This window comes from Cherax quadricarinatus, chromosome 60 (genome assembly GCF_038502225.1).
Source record: "Cherax quadricarinatus isolate ZL_2023a chromosome 60, ASM3850222v1, whole genome shotgun sequence".
In the NCBI taxonomy this organism is placed as follows: domain Eukaryota; kingdom Metazoa; phylum Arthropoda; class Malacostraca; order Decapoda; family Parastacidae; genus Cherax; species Cherax quadricarinatus.
Genome location: NC_091351.1, coordinates 1,840,001 through 1,858,679, shown reverse-complemented (window position 1 = coordinate 1,858,679; position 18,679 = coordinate 1,840,001). Strand labels below are relative to the sequence as shown.

The 18,679-nt window shown below is 42.2% G+C and overlaps 1 protein-coding gene across 1 annotated transcript in view; it reads left to right on the top strand.

Annotated features, from left to right (window-relative positions):
• Nucleotides 1-18,679, top strand: part of LOC128694404 (acyl-CoA synthetase bubblegum family member 1) — a 166,148-nt gene that overhangs the window by 11,502 nt on the left and 135,967 nt on the right. The window contains exon 2 of the mRNA XM_070097869.1: nt 7,910-8,170. Within this exon, the coding sequence (XP_069953970.1) occupies nt 7,911-8,170 (260 nt within the window). The 5' untranslated portion in view covers nt 7,910. The remainder of the gene's footprint in view (nt 1-7,909; nt 8,171-18,679) is intronic.

Here is an 18,679-nt window from a genome sequence, read left to right as displayed (position 1 = left end):
ATAATCTTGAGGTTAATGATGAGCTTGGGGAGAGTGATCACAAATCACTCAGTTTTAATATATCATGGAATTCCCCTAATAATGGCAATCAAGTCTCCGTCCCTGACTTTCGCTTGGCTGATTTCATAGGACTGAAAAATTACTTAGGTGGGCTGAACTGGAATGACCTGACTAAGGGTCAGGTAGGTGGTGATGGTTGCCGATATGATGCTTTCCAGGGCATAGTTCTAGCTGCTCAGTCAAATTATGTTCCAAATAGGGAAATCAGATCAAACAAAAATGATCCTAAATGGATGAACAATAGATTAAAATATCTGATTGGTCAAAAGAGAGGCATATATAGGCAAATCAAAAGAGGAGAGGGGCAATTAAGAAATCGATATATTCAGTTAAAGAGAGAAATAAAAAAGGGAATTAGAAAAGCAAAAAGAGATTATGAGGTTAAAGTTGCAAGAGAATCGAAGACTAACCCAAAAGGATTCTTTCAGGTATACAGAAGTAAGATCAGGGACAAGATAGGCCCACTCAAAAGTTCCTCGGGTCAGCTCACTGACAGTGATAAGGAAATGTGTAGAATTTTTAACACATACTTCCTCTCAGTTTTTACACAGGAGGATACCAGCGATATACCAGTAATGATAAATTATGTAGAACAGGACGATAATAAACTGTGCACTATTAGGGTCACAAGTGACATGGTCCTTAGGCAAATAGATAAATTGAAACCTAACAAATCCCCAGGCCCTGATGAACTGTATGCAAGGGTTCTAAAGGAATGTAAAGAGGAGCTTAGCACACCTTTGGCTAATCTTTTCAACATATCACTACAAACTGGCATGGTGCCAGATAAGTGGAAAATGGCAAATGTGATACCTATTTTCAAAACAGGTGACAGGTCCTTAGCTTCGAACTATAGACCAATAAGCCTAACCTCCATAGTGGGAAAATTTATGGAATCAATAATTGCCGAGGCAGTTCGTAGCCACCTTGAAAAGCATAAATTAATCAACGAATCTCAGCATGGTTTTACAAAGGGGCGTTCCTGCCTTACGAATTTATTAACTTTTTTCACTAAGGTATTTGAGGAGGTAGATCATGGTAATGAATATGATATTGTGTATATGGACTTCAGTAAGGCTTTTGACAGGGTCCCACATCAGAGACTATTGAGGAAAATTAAAGCACATGGAATAGGAGGAGAAATTTTTTCCTGGATAGAGGCATGGTTGACAAATAGGCAGCAGAGAGTTTGCATAAATGGGGAGAAATCAGAGTGGGGAAGCGTCACGAGCGGTGTTCCACAGGGGTCAGTGTTGGGCCCCCTGCTGTTCACAATCTACATAAACGACATAGATGAGGGCATAAAGAGCGACATCGGCAAGTTTGCCGATGACACCAAAATAGGCCGTCGAATTCATTCTGACGAGGACATTCGAGCACTCCAGGAAGATTTGAATAGACTGATGCAGTGGTCGGAGAAGTGGCAGATGCAGTTTAATATAGACAAATGCAAAGTTCTAAATGTTGGACAGGACAATAACCATGCCACATATAAACTAAATAATGTAGATCTTAATATTACGGATTGCGAAAAAGATTTAGGAGTTCTGGTTAGCAGTAATCTGAAACCAAGACAACAGTGCATAAGTGTTCGCAATAAAGCTAATAGAATCCTTGGCTTCATATCAAGAAGCATAAATAATAGGAGTCCTCAGGTTGTTCTTCAACTCTATACATCCTTGGTTAGGCCTCATTTAGATTATGCTGCACAGTTTTGGTCACCGTATTACAGAATGGATATAAATTCTCTGGAAAATGTACAAAGGAGGATGACAAAGATGATCCCATGTATCAGAAACCTTCCCTATGAGGATAGACTAAGGGCCCTGAAACTGCACTCTCTAGAAAGACGTAGAATTAGGGGGGATATGATTGAGGTGTATAAATGGAAGACAGGAATAAATAAAGGGGATGTAAATAGTGTGCTGAAAATATCTAGCCTAGACAGGACTCGCAGCAATGGTTTTAAGTTGGAAAAATTCAGATTCAGGAAGGATATAGGAAAGTACTGGTTTGGTAATAGAGTTGTGGATGAGTGGAACAGACTCCCAAGTACCGTTATAGAGGCCAGAACGTTGTGTAGCTTTAAAAATAGGTTGGATAAATACATGAGTAGATGTGGGTGGGTGTGAGTTAGACCTGATAGCTTGTGCTAACAGGTCGGTTGCCGTGTTCCTCCCTTAAGTCAATGTGACCTGACCTGACTAGGTTGGGTGCATTGGCTTAAGCCGGTAGGAGACTTGGACCTGCCTCGCATGGGCCAGTGGGCCTTCTGCAGTGTTCCTTCGTTCTTATGTTCTTATGTGAGCACTGCAGGAGGTTCAGCTCACACCCACAGGGGCAGAGAGCAGCAGCCTGCGTGGGAACTAGAAGGTGGGGGAGGAACTAATCACTAGGGGGACCCACTTATCTCTTCCTCTGCCCATTTGACCTGTACACCTCACTCTCTTACTCTCCTGTACCCCGCCCTATCGTCTTACCCCTAACTATCTTTATCTCCGTCCGCCTGCTACTTGCCCTTCGTCCGCATTTACTTGCTTTTTCAATTGCCAGTGCACTTTCTTTTATAGTGACCCTTGCATCAAGAAACCAGCAGCCCAGGAATGTGCTGGTGGTGGTACGTACGGACGTGCTACTAGTGGTACGTGTTCGTACATTCAATACACTAACTAGGCCTCACCAATAGAAATGTGTACTACTTTTAACACATATTTTTTTTTTTACACAAGACACAACTGAGATTGCAGAAATCAATAATTTTACAGGTCAGAATGAAAAGAAATTATGAAAGACCGAAGTCACTACACTTCAATTTTGTGCATCCCTGGTAAGGCCCCATTTAGATTATGTTGCACAATTCTGGTCTCCATAATACAGAATGGACATAGTAACTGCACTGGAAAACATACAGAGAAGGATGACAAAGTTTATTCCCCGTATCAGACATCTATCTTGCGAAGAGACTGAAGATGGCGAATTTGCACTTCCTGGAAAGACATAAAAATAGGGAAGATATGACTGAGTTTAATGTAAAACTGAATAAATAAAGGAGATATAAATGTGGTGAAAATATCCAGCCAAAACAAAACTCACTGCAATGAATTCAAATTGGAAAAGTTTAGATTTAGCAAGAATGGTATATAAATCACAGACCGGTGAGACTCGAACCCTTGGCAAGTGAATGCTAAACCTGACAAGTTGTGCAGGTGCATGAGTAGGTGTGAGATGGACTTGCCTAGCATGGACCAACAGGCCTACTTACAGTGTTCCTCCAGTCTTGTGTAATATTTAACTACCAGTATATCAACAGGAAGACTGGCGGGAGGCTCCTTCCCCCATCCCTCGCTTCTTCCTCCTGCCTTTGTCCTGAGATCTACTCCTCCTCTTCCTCAACCTCAACAACATGTTAATTGATGGGGTAAGGCGGTTGAAAAGATTGATGAAGGAGGGAGGGTGAAAACGGTTGAGGAGAGTTTGTAGGAGATAAAGGGGAACGAAGGTTAAAAATTATCGACGTTCAGGCATTGCTTTAGTTGATACTGCACGTTCCTATCATTCATTCAGTAGATGCTGCACTTTTCTAACTAAACACTGAGTGGATGCTTCACGCTTTTACTCAGTGAATGGTTGATGGTGTTATCACCTTGGTACGAGGGCAGGCAAGTACTGCTGCTGCTGATACACGGGTGTCTTCTTGATGCTCTCACTCGTATTTTTAGTCACTGCGGCCACAAGCATTCAAGGGCGCAGAGTTGTTTTTCAGGAGGGAGGAAGAGGAGGGGAAGAGGGGGGGAAGGAGGGATGGAGGGAGGTAGAGGAATGAGAGATGGAGGAGGTGGGGAATAGGAAGGGTCAAGGACGATAATACGAAGCGACAATTGACACAATATATATATATATATATATATATATATATATATATATATATATATATATATATATATATATATATATATATATATATATATATATATATGTCGTGCCGAATAGGCAGAACTTGCGATCTTGGCTTAAATAGCAACGCTCATCTTGCCATGTAAGACAAGTGAAAATTTGTGTATGCAATAATTTCACCAAAATCATTCTGAACCTAACGAAAAAAATATATTTCACTGTGTTTGTTTAATATTAAATTATTGTAAACAAATCTAAAATATATTTAGTTGGGTTAGGCTAAAATAAATTGTTCTTGTTATAATATGGTTAGGTAAGTTTTCTAAGTTCCTTTTGGTGCAAAATTATAATTTTTTACATCAACATTAATGAAAAGAATATATCTTTAAACATACAAGAGAAAATTTTAGAAAGGACTTAATTTTAAATGAGTTCTTGCTAATTGACCAGTTTTACATATTCGGCACGACATATATATATATATATATATATATATATATATATATATATATATATATATATATATATATATATAATATTTTGGCCAAGTTATTATTAAAAGTAATAACAGTTACTAATACAGTTAATAACAGTTATCACTAATAAGTTATTATTTATGTATTCGATAGTTACAACACAAAGATATTAAGCAGCTGTGCTCACACCACTGGTGCTCACACCACTGGTGCTCACACCACTGGTGCTCACAACACTGGTGCTCACACCACTGGTGCTCACACTACTGGTGCTCACACCACTGGTGCTCACAATACTGGTGCTCACACCACTGGTGCTCACAATACTGGTGCTCACACCACTGGTACTCACACCACTGGTGCTCACAACACTGGTGCTCACACCACTGGTGCTCACAACACTGGTGCTCACACCACTGGTGCTCACACCACTGCTCACAACACTGGTGCTCACAATACTGGTGCTCACAACACTGGTGCTCACAATACTGGTGCTCACAACACTGGTGCTCACAATACTGGTGCTCACAACACTGGTGCTCACACCACTGGTGCTCATACCACTGGTGCTCACACCACTGGTGCTCACACCACTGGTGCTCACACCACTGGTGCTCACACCACTGGTGCTCACACCACTGGTGTTCACATCACTGCCATAGTAATCTAGCATACTAATCACCCTTTTCGCAGAAAACCGCGAAAAAAAACACGGGCAACAAGCAAGCGAAATAAATACACAAAAAATGACATACTGAGAGTTTCAGTGTTCTAGCACTGAAGGTCAAAGTCAAAAGCAAACCAAAGTTACTCCACAGCCACGTAAGGTAGAAGATCCAGACTCATGAAATCGTAATAACACGATTGCAGTTTTAGGACTCACTAGCCATGGGTTCAAACCCCACCCGTTCCGTGGTTTAAAGAAGACGGTGTGATAATTAAGTTATAATCTTTAAACCATACCACGGTCGGGGATAGAACCCACTGTCAGAGTCATCAAACTCCAGACCGACGCGTTAGCCACTGGGCCAGCTGGCTACAATAAGATTCATCCAACTAGGTATATTTATACACCATACGATTGTAGCCAGCTAGCAAGGTGGCTAACGTCTTCAACCAATTTCTCCAATCAGAGAAACTCCCATAAATGCAGAAGGCAATGCATTCCCCATACACAAAAAGGGAGGCTAACAATAGACTGAATTACAGACCAGTATCTCTAACAAGCATGCTTTCCTAAGGGATGTAAGGAAGCATTTCTTTAGCAGTAGGGTGGTTAAGAAGTGGAATGACTTGGATGAGGCAGTGGTGGAGGCAAACTCAATACACAGCTTCAAGAGTGGATATGAAAAGGCCCAATAGACCAGAAATCATTGAAAATCAATCAGTCTAGGAGACAGGGCCAGGAGTGGAGTCTCAAACCCCCTGCAAAGACAATTCGGGGAGTACAACGATTTTCAAATGTTAGGATCCAAGATTATTACTACCATCAGCAAGACCCACCACCATTACCAACTATACGACTCACCACCATTATTACCAACTGACCAGAAGTATCGCTAAACGTAGCAACTCTGCTACGCTAACAACACCTGCCGCGTCCCGACATTCTCAGGAGATAAGACATTACTTGAGTACAAACAGGAAGCGCATCTGTCTAGCGCTCAGCAGACGGAAGATCAAGCTGCCACCACATCTTGCACTGAATGACCCACATAAAACAATCTTTCCCAGGTTACATGCTTCATCATCATATACCTACTCTTAGAGCTGTGCTTGGAAGTTACCCCAGCCACTCTCTCCTCTAGATTCCGAGTTTCCTGGGGCCTGGTCATGCCTCCAGCAGCGTTTTTTTTTACCTCGGAGAATTTAAGGTCAGGGCACACATCCGCCTGACCAACTGGGAAAAATAATTGTGAAACTAGGAATTGATAGTATGGGGTGTTAGGTGAAGGTTAAGCGAGGTGAGGTACCGATAGGCAAGGTAAGATGCTATGAGGGTTAGGTGAAGGTGAGGTGAGGTACTGAGAGACATGGTAAGGTGCTACAAGATTTAGGTGAAGGTGAAGCCAGGTACTGAGAGACATGTTAAAGTGCTACAAGAGTTAGGTGAAGGTGAAGCCAGGTACTGAGAGACATGGTAAGGTACTACAAGAGTTAGATGAAGGCGAGATCTCAACGCTGAATCTCATATATGTAACAGTATTAACATGGGAATGTGATTTAAAATGCTGAAGAAGAAGCACAGGGCTGTAAGAGAGACGCTGGACACAGATATGGAAGAGGATGGAACAGACGCAGACCGTAGGGATGTCCCAATGCAAGAGAGGAAAATATTGAAAATGAAGCGCAGAAAGAGAACGCAACACAACGTTAGAGGCTAGGAGGAAAGTGACGCAGTTAAGAGGATCCTGCAAGTTGGAGGGCGGCCATGTACATGCGCCTGGGAGATGGAGGTAATCATGTTTAATCCGAGGAAGGGACTCTAATTCCTTGGCCCAAGAACCTTCACGGGCACGCACACATACTACAAAATAATAAAGATCATCTTAACATCTTACAATAGCTCTTCTTAAGACAGCCATCTTAGTGTATGTCTATTGGTGTTTTAAGTATTTAACCTCAAGTTAACACTGTACTGATGATGCCACAATGCTGTGTATATTATTACTATAATGAAGTTAAGCACTGAATCTGAAAAGTTTATACATTGATTGTGTGTATAACTACGGTAAATATGTATAACAGCGTCAGTTTGATGAATAAAACACGTGTAATCTTGATTGACCCAAGTGAAAACATTTAACCCAGAAGATAATGCATTAACCCAAGTGATAACAATTATTGACCCAAGTGACAGCATTTACTGACCCAAGTGATAAGAATTATTGACCCAAGTGATAAGAATTACTGACCCAAGTGGCAGCATTTACTGACCCAAGTGATAAGAATTATTGACCCAAATGATAAGAATTACTGACCCAAGTGATAACATTCACTGACCCAAGTGCTGAACACACCAAAGTGTTGTTCACGTGTCTTATTCACAGTAGTCTGTACGTGCTTGAAACTCTCTTACAGATCTTATGATCAGTAATGTGTTGTAGCTACAGTATTATAGCAGGGAGTAAATTAAGAGCCAGAGAAGCCACTTAGCTAACACAAGTGTACCAGTGTCAGAGCTTTGGAGACACCCTAGATCAGGGGTTCTTAACCTGGGGTATACATACCCCTGGGGGTATGGCAAGCAACTATCAGCTCTTCTGTTCCTAGCTATCCATATGTAAGGTTAAACCGGGTTATTGACATCTTCTGAAGTCATACTGGTACCTAATAGAACTGGTGGTGATGACTTCAGCAGTCTGGTGAATGGGGTATGGGGCCATATTGGGCAATCCACTAGGGACTGTAATCGTAAAAAAGTTAAGTACCCCTGTTCCTAGATGATCCCTCGAGTCCGTTTTCTTTCTCGGTTTCAGAATGGTGATGCAGGATATTAGTGACGTCAGGAGTGACGCAAGGGATGACACATCATCTAGGAGTGCTGTCCGGATTGTCGGCGACGTTAGTGACGTCAGGAGTGATGTGGGCGCTGCTTCAGCTAAAAGTGACACAGATAATGCCTCGGCCAGGAGTGACATCAGCATCAACTCCAGCTTCGTCGCCACCTTTAACGACAACATCTTCTGTCGTGTCAACTACAGGACGCCACGACGACACATGAAACACGTCACAGAAATGTGAGTACATGTCATTCACCACAGGTGAGCGAAACGTCTCCATCAATAAAGACACCCAGGTGGCACATACGTCTTATTCATCAATATGTCGGTATTGTATGTTATTAAAGTGATGATACCTGTCACTCTTATGCCTCCAGTACCACACTGAGTATACATTTTGTGTATTGGTGAATAAATTGTGACCAGTAAATACTGACTCTTTCCAGGGAGATGAATTACACACAGGGGCAGGGAAGGAAGGGGAAGCAAGAGGAAGAGAACAACTAGGAAGATGTAGAGGTAACAGATGGATGGGGGAAGGGAAATGAGAGAGGTATTTGAGGGCAGGGCCAATGAAGGTGGGAATAATGAAGTCATGGAGGACAGGTTAGGCAGTGACTTCAATGCTGCCAGGAAGTGATCCTCCTCGCACACTACCATCCCTCACCCCCCAACACCTCAATATTGATAAGATTTCGTTCGGATTTTTAACCCCGGAGGGTTAGCCACCCAGGATAACCCAAGAAAGTCAGTGCGTCATCGAGGACTAACTTATTTCCATTGGGGTCCTCAATCTTGTCCCCAGGATGCGACCCACACCAGTCGACTAACACCCAGGTACCTATTTGCTGCTAGGTGAACAGGACAACAGGTGTAAGGAAACGTGTCGAAATGTTTCCACCCGCCGGGAATCGAACCCGGGCCCTCCGTGTGTGAAGCGGGAGCTTTAGCCACCAGGTCACCGGGCCACCCATTCCTTCTCTCCATCCCTCCAGCCACGCATCTACTCTTCCTTGTTACCCTGCCATCCCAGACATCCGCACACTAACACAGCATCAATAAATTTAGACCAGTCTTAACTGACTCTCTCCTACCTCACATTCCACTCTCTAACCTCGACACAAAATATGACCTACACTTCCCTTCCTATTAATATTATTATTATTATTATTATTATTATTATTATTATTATTATTATTATTATTATTATTATTATTATTATTATTATTATTATTATTATTATTAAACACTAAACTTGTGAGAGTCATTAAGGGCTAGTCCCGCTGCAGGCTTGATCGTCCATCCTCTAGTTGTGGTTCGGTCTTTTATCAATCAGCCTATTGGTAACTGTAGCTTTCATCTGTTATATGCCTCACAAGAGTCAAGTTTAAAAATAAAATCCATTTTTCTTCCTATTACACACTGGTAGAATGTTTACATTGGTTAGATGTTTACAGTTGTCGAGCATTTTCCTGTATATTACTTGGGAGAAGCCTAGCTGACAGGGCTGCTATCAGGCGCTTTACGGACTGAGGACACAGCCAGCAAACACTCATTGAACTTAATGGTGCACGGATTTAGCCCTTTAACTACAGATATTTATTTATTTATTGTTGGTGTCGCCTGTATTTTATCGCTATTTCTATAAAAAATGAAAAACAAACAACGCTGTTATATACTCAATATTTTTGTTTCTCACTCCTCTACTGTAAATACTTTTTAAATACACAGTTATAAACATTTTGAATACACAAGTTCCTAGATATTTCAATATACATATTTCTAGACATTTTGAATATACAGAGATGAGCGTCCAAGTCCTGTATTACCGTAGCTTCAGTGTCTGACGTCATACACTCATCCACAACTCTATTACCAAACCAGTACTTTCCTATATCCTTCCTGAATCTGAATTTTTCCAACTTAAAACCATTGCTGCGAGTCCTGTCTAGGCTAGATATTTTCAGCACACTATTTACATCCCCTTTATTTATTCCTGTCTTCCATTTATACACCTCAATCATATCCTCCCTAATTCTACGTCTTTCTAGAGAGTGCAGATTCAGGGCCCTTAGTCTGTCCTCATAGGTAAGGTTCCTGATACATGGGATCAACTTTGTCATCCTCCTTTGTACATTTTCCAGAGAATTTATATCCATTCTGTAATACGGTGACCAAAACTGTGCAGCATAATCTAAATGAGGCCTAACCAAGGATGTATAGAGTTGAAGAACAACCTGAGGACTCCTATTATTTATGCTTCTTGATATGAAGCCAAGGATTCTATTAGCTTAATATTACGGATTGCGAAAAAGATTTAGGAGTTCTGGTTAGCAGTAATCTGAAACCAAGACAACAGTGCATAAGTGTTCGCAATAAAGCTAATAGAATCCTTGGCTTCATATCAAGAAGCATAAATAATAGGAGTCCTCAGGTTGTTCTTCAACTCTATACATCCTTGGTTAGGCCTCATTTAGATTATGCTGCACAGTTTTGGTCACCGTATTACAGAATGGATATAAATTCTCTGGAAAATGTACAAAGGAGGATGACAAAGTTGATCCCATGTATCAGAAACCTTCCCTATGAGGACAGACTAAGGGCCTTGAATCTTCACTCTCTAGAAAGACGTAGAATTAGGGGGGATATGATTGAGGTGTATAAATGGAAGACAGGAATAAATAAAGGGGATGTAAATAGTGTGCTGAAAATATCTAGCCTAGACAGGACTCGCAGCAATGGTTTTAAGTTGGAAAAATTCAGATTCAGGAAGGATATAGGAAAGTACTGGTTTGGTAATAGAGTTGTGGATGAGTGGAACAAACTCCCGAGTACAGTTATAGAGGCCAGAACGTTGTGTAGCTTTAAAAATAGGTTGGATAAATACATGAGTGGGTGTGGGTGGGTGTGAGTTGGACCTGATATCTTGTGCTACCAGGTCGGTTGCCGTGTTCCTCCCTTAAGTCAATGTGACCTGACCTGACTAGGTTGGGTGCATTGGCTTAAGACGGTAGGAGACTTGGACCTGCCTCGCATGGGCCAGTAGGCCTTCTGCAGTGTTCCTTCGTTCTTATGTTCTTATGTTCTTATACATTATCACAATATAAAGCTGAATGTTTGTCTACGTACTGTGACATAACGAAGTGGTCTCACTTAGTACTAAGGACGCAGGACGCAACACTGTTGACAGTTGACTTTATTAGTCAAATATAATAGAAACATTCGCTTATCCAACTCTTTGAATGCAGTATCGACAATTTGCTTCCATTATTTGTAATGACTGTAGCGATTGATAATGATTCATTACTAGTTTGTTATCTTACTAATCTGCTATATTACCATTAAACAAATAGCTGGTGTGGTGAGTTATTAGTTGCCATATTAGACAAACCACCAGACTGCAACTTAAAACAATTAACACTGGTTCTGTTGTATTCCACAACCCATATACAAACTTAGTCATAGTTCCTATTATGTATCACAGAAATCGTTAAAATGTAAAAAATTATTAGTGACAAATTTTAACGAAAAAATGAAATATTTCAGTGTTTTAAAACAAAAGATAAGTGCTGAGGTCTCACTCAGTTATACATCCAGAAACAAGGAAGTCCAGCATCCAGAAACAAGGAAGTCCAGCATCCAGAAACAAGGAAGTCCAGCATCCAGAAACAAGGAAGTCCAGCATCCAGAAACAAGGAAGTTCAGCATCCAGAAACAAGGAAGCTCAGCATCCAGAAACAAGGAAGTTCAGCATCCAGAAACAAAGAAGTCCAGCATCCAGAAACAAGGAAGTTCAGCATCCAGAAACAAGGAAGTTCAGCATCCAGAAACAAGGAAGTCCAGCATCCAGAAACAAGGAAGTTCAGCATCCAGAAACAAGGAAGTTCAGCATCCAGAAACAAGGAAGTCCAGCATCCAGAAACAAGGAAGTTCAGCATCCAGAAACAAGGAAGTTCAGCATCCAGAAACAAGGAAGTCCAGCATCCAGAAACAAGGAAGTTCAGCATCCAGAAACAAGGAAGTCCAGCATCCAGAAACAAGGAAGTTCAGCATCCAGAAACAAGGAAGTCCAGCATCCAGAAACAAGGAAGTTCAGCATCCAGAAACAAGGAAGTCCAGCATCCAGAAACAAGGAAGTCCAGCATCCAGAAACAAGGAAGTCCAGCATCCAGAAACAAGGAAGTCCAGCATCCAGAAACAAGGAAGTCCAGCATCCAGAAACAAGGAAGTCCAGCATCCAGAAACTAGGAAGTCCAGCATCCAGAAGCAAGGAAAACTAGCATCCAAAAGCAACGAAGACTAGCATCCAGAAGTAAGAAAGACTAGCATCCACAAGCAAGGAAGACCAGCATCCAGAAGCAAGGAAGACTAGCATCCAGAAGCAAGGAAGTCCAGCATCCAGAAGGAAGACTAGCATCCACAAGCAAGGAAGACCAGCATCCAGAAGCAAGGAAGACCAGCATCCAGAAGCAAGGAAGACTAGCATCCACAAGCAAGGAAGACCAGCATCCACAAGCAAGGAAGTCCAGCATCCAGAAGCAAGGAAGACCAGCATCCAGAAGCAAGGAAGACTAGCATCCAGAAGCAAGGAAGTCCAGCATCCAGAAGCAAGGAAGACCAGCATCCAGAAGCAAGGAAGTCCAGCATCCACAAGCAAGGAAGTCCAGCATCCAGAAACAAGGAAGACCAGCATCCAGAAGCAAGGAAGACTAGCATCCAGAAGCAAGGAAGTCCAGCATCCAGAAACAAGGAAGACCAGCATCCAGAAGCAAGGAAGACTAGCATCCAGAAGCAAGGAAGTCCAGCATCCAGAAGGAAGACTAGCATCCACAAGCAAGGAAGACCAGCATCCAGAAGCAAGGAAGACCAGCATCCAGAAGCAAGGAAGACTAGCATCCACAAGCAAGGAAGACCAGCATCCACAAGCAAGGAAGTCCAGCATCCAGAAGCAAGGAAGACCAGCATCCAGAAGCAAGGAAGACTAGCATCCAGAAGCAAGGAAGTCCAGCATCCAGAAGCAAGGAAGACCAGCATCCAGAAGCAAGGAAGTCCAGCATCCACAAGCAAGGAAGTCCAGCATCCAGAAGCAAGGAAGACCAGCATCCAGAAGCAAGGAAGACTAGCATCCAGAAGCAAGGAAGACCAGCATCCAGAAGCAAGGAAAACCAGCATCCAGAAACAAGGAAGTCCAGCATCCAGAAGCAAGGAAGACCAGCATCCAGAAACAAGGAAGTCCAGCATCCAGAAGCAAGGAAAACCAGCATCCAGAAACAAGGAAGTCCAGCATCCAGAAGCAAGGAAAACCAGCATCCAGAAACAAGGAAGTCCAGCATCCAGAAGCAAGGAAAACCAGCATCCAGAAACAAGGAAGTCCAGCATCCAGAAGCAAGGAAGACCAGCATCCAGAAGCAAGGAAGTCCAGCATCCAGAAGCAAGGAAAACCAGCATCCAGAAACAAGGAAGTCCAGCATCCAGAAGCAAGGAAGACTAGCATCCACAAGCAAGGAAGTCCAGCATCCAGAAGCAAGGAAGACTAGCATCCAGAAACAAGGAAGTCCAGCATCCAGAAGCAAGGAAGACTAGCATCCACAAGCAAGGAAGTCCAGCATCCAGAAACAAGGAAGTCCAGCATCCAGAAGCAAGGAAGACTAGCATCCACAAGCAAGGAAGTCCAGCATCCAGAAGCAAGGAAGACTAGCATCCAGAAACAAGGAAGTCCAGCATCCAGAAGCAAGGAAGACTAGCATCCACAAGCAAGGAAGTCCAGCATCCAGAAGCAAGGAAGACTAGCATCCAGAAACAAGGAAGACCAGCATCCAGAAGCAAGGAAGTCCAGCATCCAGAAGCAAGGAAGTCCAGCATCCAGAAGCAAGGAAGACCAGCATCCAGAAGCAAGGAAGACCAGCATCCAGAAGGAGCCGTCCATCTCCCCCAACCCATCTTAAGCCTCACCAAGGTGACAACCTTAATAACCTAAGGATTCGATTCTCAACTAAAAGATGTAATGTTCAATTCTAAGGCCAGGAAAGGTTTAGGACAAGTTCCGGACACCCCGGCTTGCCTAACAGTTAAACTAGGGACCAGAATGCTAACCAACCGTTGTGGGTCATAACCAATTGAAAAGTTCTGCAAATATGTAAAAAAAAAAATCGATCGTGCTGTAAGTATTTAAGTGATGGGTTAAGATGTGAACACAATGCTGCCTCTCTCTCGAAAGGTCAAGGAAAGTCTCCCCACAATGGTGGGGTGACCCAGCCTAGGAGAGTACACAACACTGTTATCACATCTGTGAACGTACTGTGTTATCACAGCTGTGAACGTACTGTGTTATCACATCTGTGAACGTATTGTGTTATTATAGCTGTGAACGTACTGTGTTATCACAACTATGAACATACCGATTCCTCTTGTGTATCGAGTGGTCAAATGTGTACATTATACTCGTATAACACATACTGTCATTATCCTGGTGTACAATAATAAAAGTATATATAATCTCTACCCTCCTCCCCTCCCTAACACATCCAACACACTACAAACTCTCCTCAACGCCTTCACAGCTAGAACACTTAATGTGGTCTCATATCTATGGGCAAATATTTTTGTTAATGGGTTGGATTTGAGAAGGACCTGTCCAGTATGGGCCAATAGGCCTGTTGAGGTCTTCCTCCTTTCTTATGTTCTTATGTTTATGTTTTTGTTTCCAAATGTCTTCATCTACTCTGAAATCTATCATAATGTACCTTAGGAGTTAGGATAAACAATGATATTGTAAGTAGCGTACCTCACAGACTTCGAGAGGTTTAAACCCCTTAGAACACTTGTAGGATCTAACATTGACATCAGTGTTCAATATGTAAACCTGTCCTACATAACGTGTTAGTTCTCTCACTGTTTACCACTCCTTATACTTGATTAACTTTCCACGCGACGTGCTTAATTTTAAGTAATGGAGAACAAGGCCATGAGGATAATTTTTGGTGCTCTAATGTGTACTAGAATGATAAACATGAGAGAAGCACTGAAGCCTTCTTCTGTATACGAAAGAACAGTAAAGTTAAACACACTCTTCTGTGCTAAGATCATGAAAGATCCGACGTCGCCAGCACGGCTCAGGGATGTGCTGTTTCATGTCTACAACATGCCTATATATCAACTAGGTGAAGCTGAAAATAAATAATCTGATCAACTTGAGCACCTTCAACTAATACAGTACATCTGTCAGTGTCATCCCTATCTCCTCACTACTCACAGTACGGATATCATAACACGACTTTCATTAAGAACACTAAGAATTCACTCCTTTCTAAAACAAGTATTCATAAGCTATTATTGCTTTGCATATGGATACCTTGGTGCCCAGTGAGCACCATGCTTACACTGATGTCTCAGTTTAGCAGATTACAAGCTGCACTGCAGAAGACTGCAAAACACACAAAGATTATAAGTGAATAATGACTAGTAGCATCTGACAATAACTAGCTGGGTTCAACAGAGCTGCACTGACCAGCATATCAAAGACCACAAGAGGAAATGTAATCTTCTGTGACTTCAAGTGCATTCATCAAGCACTTGTGAGCCCTAACTACAAAAGCTCCAGAAATATCATAACAGACATTACCTGTTATCTAAGTAATGCTTAGAACAGAAGTTTTGTATAACATTTGTCTGGATATCTTCCCACTTAGGAACTAGCTCTTATGATGTGTATCTTAACACAGCTTAACCTAGTATATTTTAAACACAACTTAGTATATTTTAAACACAACTTAACCTAGTATATTTTAAATACAACTTAACCTAGTATATTTTAAACACAACTTAGCCTAGTATATTTTAAATACAACTTAACCTAGTATATTTTAAACAACTTAACCTAGTATATTTTAAACAACTTAACCTAGTATATTTTAAACAACTTAACCTAGTATATTTTAAACACAACTTAACCTAGTATATTTTAAACACAACTTAATCTAGTATATTTTAAACACAACTTAACCTAGTATATTTTAAACACAACTTAGTATATTTTAAACACAACTTAACCTAGTATATTTTAAACACAACTCACCCTAGAATATTTTACACACAACTTAACCTAGTATATTTTAAACACAACTCACCCTAGAATATTTTAAACACAACTCACCCTAGAATATTTTAAACACAACTTACCCTAGAATATTTTACACACAACTTAACCTAGTATATTTTAAACACATCTTAACTTAGTATATTTTAAACACAACTTAACTTAGTATATTTTAAACACAACTTAACCTAGTATATTGTAACATAACCTAGTATACCTTAACATAATATTATGGTATACAGAGCGGCTAAATAATCAACAAAAATTTTACCCTGCGTAAGAAACATGAATTCCTCCACTATTTTACTTTCAACTTTACCTTTTTCCTGCTACTTTTTTATTGATTTTTTTTTGTCACCTGTCGCGCATTGCAGCGAATCAGTTTTACTTCTAAAAAAAAAGTTTCTCTCACGATGATCTGCATAAAATTTCTGTAATTAGCTGTGAGCTGACTTCTGAATATTATCTCTGAAATATAATTCCAGTTTCTCACCCAGTAGAGGCAAGTTATGCAAACACCAGACTTATTTAGACTTTTTTTTTTTAATTTAAAAATGTTATGTGTTTACTCACATGGTCTGCTGATGCAACAAAGGCTGCAATATCCTGGTAACGCTGACTCAGCATGACAGTCTTCAGACAAGATATTGATAACAGATGTGGGACTAACCCCACACAAATCCCAGGTAGCCATTGTTTATTATGATGGTGTTCTTGGGCCACTCCAATGTGAGCCGTATTGACTCTCCTATTTCCAGTAAGAAGATATTTTATAAATATTAGCCTTAATGGAAAAGAAAATTGGAGTTAAATCCATTAAAATAAGAAGCCATGAGAGTCCTAAGCAGGAGAGATGGACGTTGCTGCCCGAAGCATGGGTGTGTGGAGACACATTTTACTGAAATTGGTTACAGCTAACTCGAAAAGTTGATGGGGGTTGAAGGTAGATCATTGTATTCGCAAATGGCTAATTATTGTATTATTTATTTATTTATATCTTGTATTGTGTCTTTCTAAATAAAAATGAAAAAAAAAAAAACTCGAAAAGTCGTTAGAAAAAAATTGTGAGGTAAATAATGGGTTGTGGTTCGACCAGCTGGCTCACAAGGTCACACCAGGATTATCATTACATATAAAAAAAAATGATGACCGGGGCAATTTGGTAATGATATCCAGGCTAGAACGAGACGTCAACAAGTACAAAACAGACACGTCGTCAAGTACAAAACAGACACGTTAAGTACAAAACAGACACGTTGTCAAGTACAAAACAGGCACGTCATCCAGTACAAAACAGACACGTCATCCAGTACAAAACAGACACGTCATCAAGTACAAAACAGACACGTCATCAAGTTCTACACAGTGCTGTACTCCCTCAAGACAGGTAGGTAAGTGGGTAGGTCGGTGGTAGGTAGGTAGTTAGGCAGGTAGGTCGGTGGTAGGTTGGTAGGTAGGTAGGTACGCAAGTATGTAGGCAAGCAGGTAGGTAGGTAGGCAGGCAGGCAGGTAGGTAGGTTGGTACGTAGGTAAGTAGGCAGGTATTTAGGCAGGTTGGTAGGTATGTATGTAAGTAGGTAGGTAGAGAGGCAGGCAAGCAGGCAGGCAGGCAGGAAAGGCAGGCAGGCAGGCAGGCAGGCAGGCTGGTAGGTAGGTTGGTACGTAGGTAAGTAGGCAGGTATTTAGGCAGGCAGGCAGGCAGGCAGGCAGGCAGGCAGGCAGGCAGGCTGGTAGGTAGGTTGGTACGTAGGTAAGTAGGCAGGTTGGTAGGTATGTAAGTAGGTAGGTAGAGAGGCAGGAAGGCAGGCAGGCAGGCAGGTAGGTAGGTAGGTAGGTAGGTAGGTAGGCAGGCAGATAGGCAGACAGGCAGGCAGATAGGCAGACAGGCAGGTCGGCAGGCAGGCAGGTCGGCAGGCAGGCAGGTCGGCAGGCAGGAAGGCAGGCAGGCAGGCAGGCAGGTAGGTAGGTAGGTAGGTAGGTAGGTAGGTAGGTAGGTAGGTAGGTAGGTAGGTAGGTAGGCAGGCAGGTAGATAGGTATGGAGGCAGGCATGCAGGTATGCAGGCAGGCAGGTAGGTAGGTAGGTAGGTAGGTAGGTAGGTAGGTAGATAGGCAGGCAGACAGGCAGGCAGGCAGGCAGGCAGGTAGGTAGGTAGGCAGGCAGATAGGTAGGTAGGTAGATAGGTAGGTAGGTAGGTAGGCAGGCAGGTAGGTAGGTAGATAGGCAGGCAGACAGGCAGGCAGGCAGGCAGGCAGGCAGGCAGGTAGGTAGGTAGGTAGGCAGGCAGATAGGTAGGTAGGTAGATAGATAGGTAGGTAGGTAGATAGGTAGGTAGGTAGGTAGGCAGGCAGGCAGGCAGGTAGGCAGGCAGGCAGGCAGGCAGGTAGGTAGGTAGGTAGGTAGGTAGGTAGGTAGGTAGGTAGGTAGGTAGGTAGGTAGATAGGCAGGCAGGCAGGCAGGTAGGTAGGCAGGCAGGCAGGTAGGTAGGTAGGTAGGTAGGTAGGTAGGTAGATAGGCAGGCAGGCAGGCAGGCAGGCAGGCAGGCAGGTAGGTAGGCAGGCAGGCAGGTAGGTAGGCAGGTAGGTAGGCAGGCAGGTAGGCAGGCAGGCAGGCAGGTAGGTAGGTAGGTAGGTAGGTAGGTAGGTAGGCAGG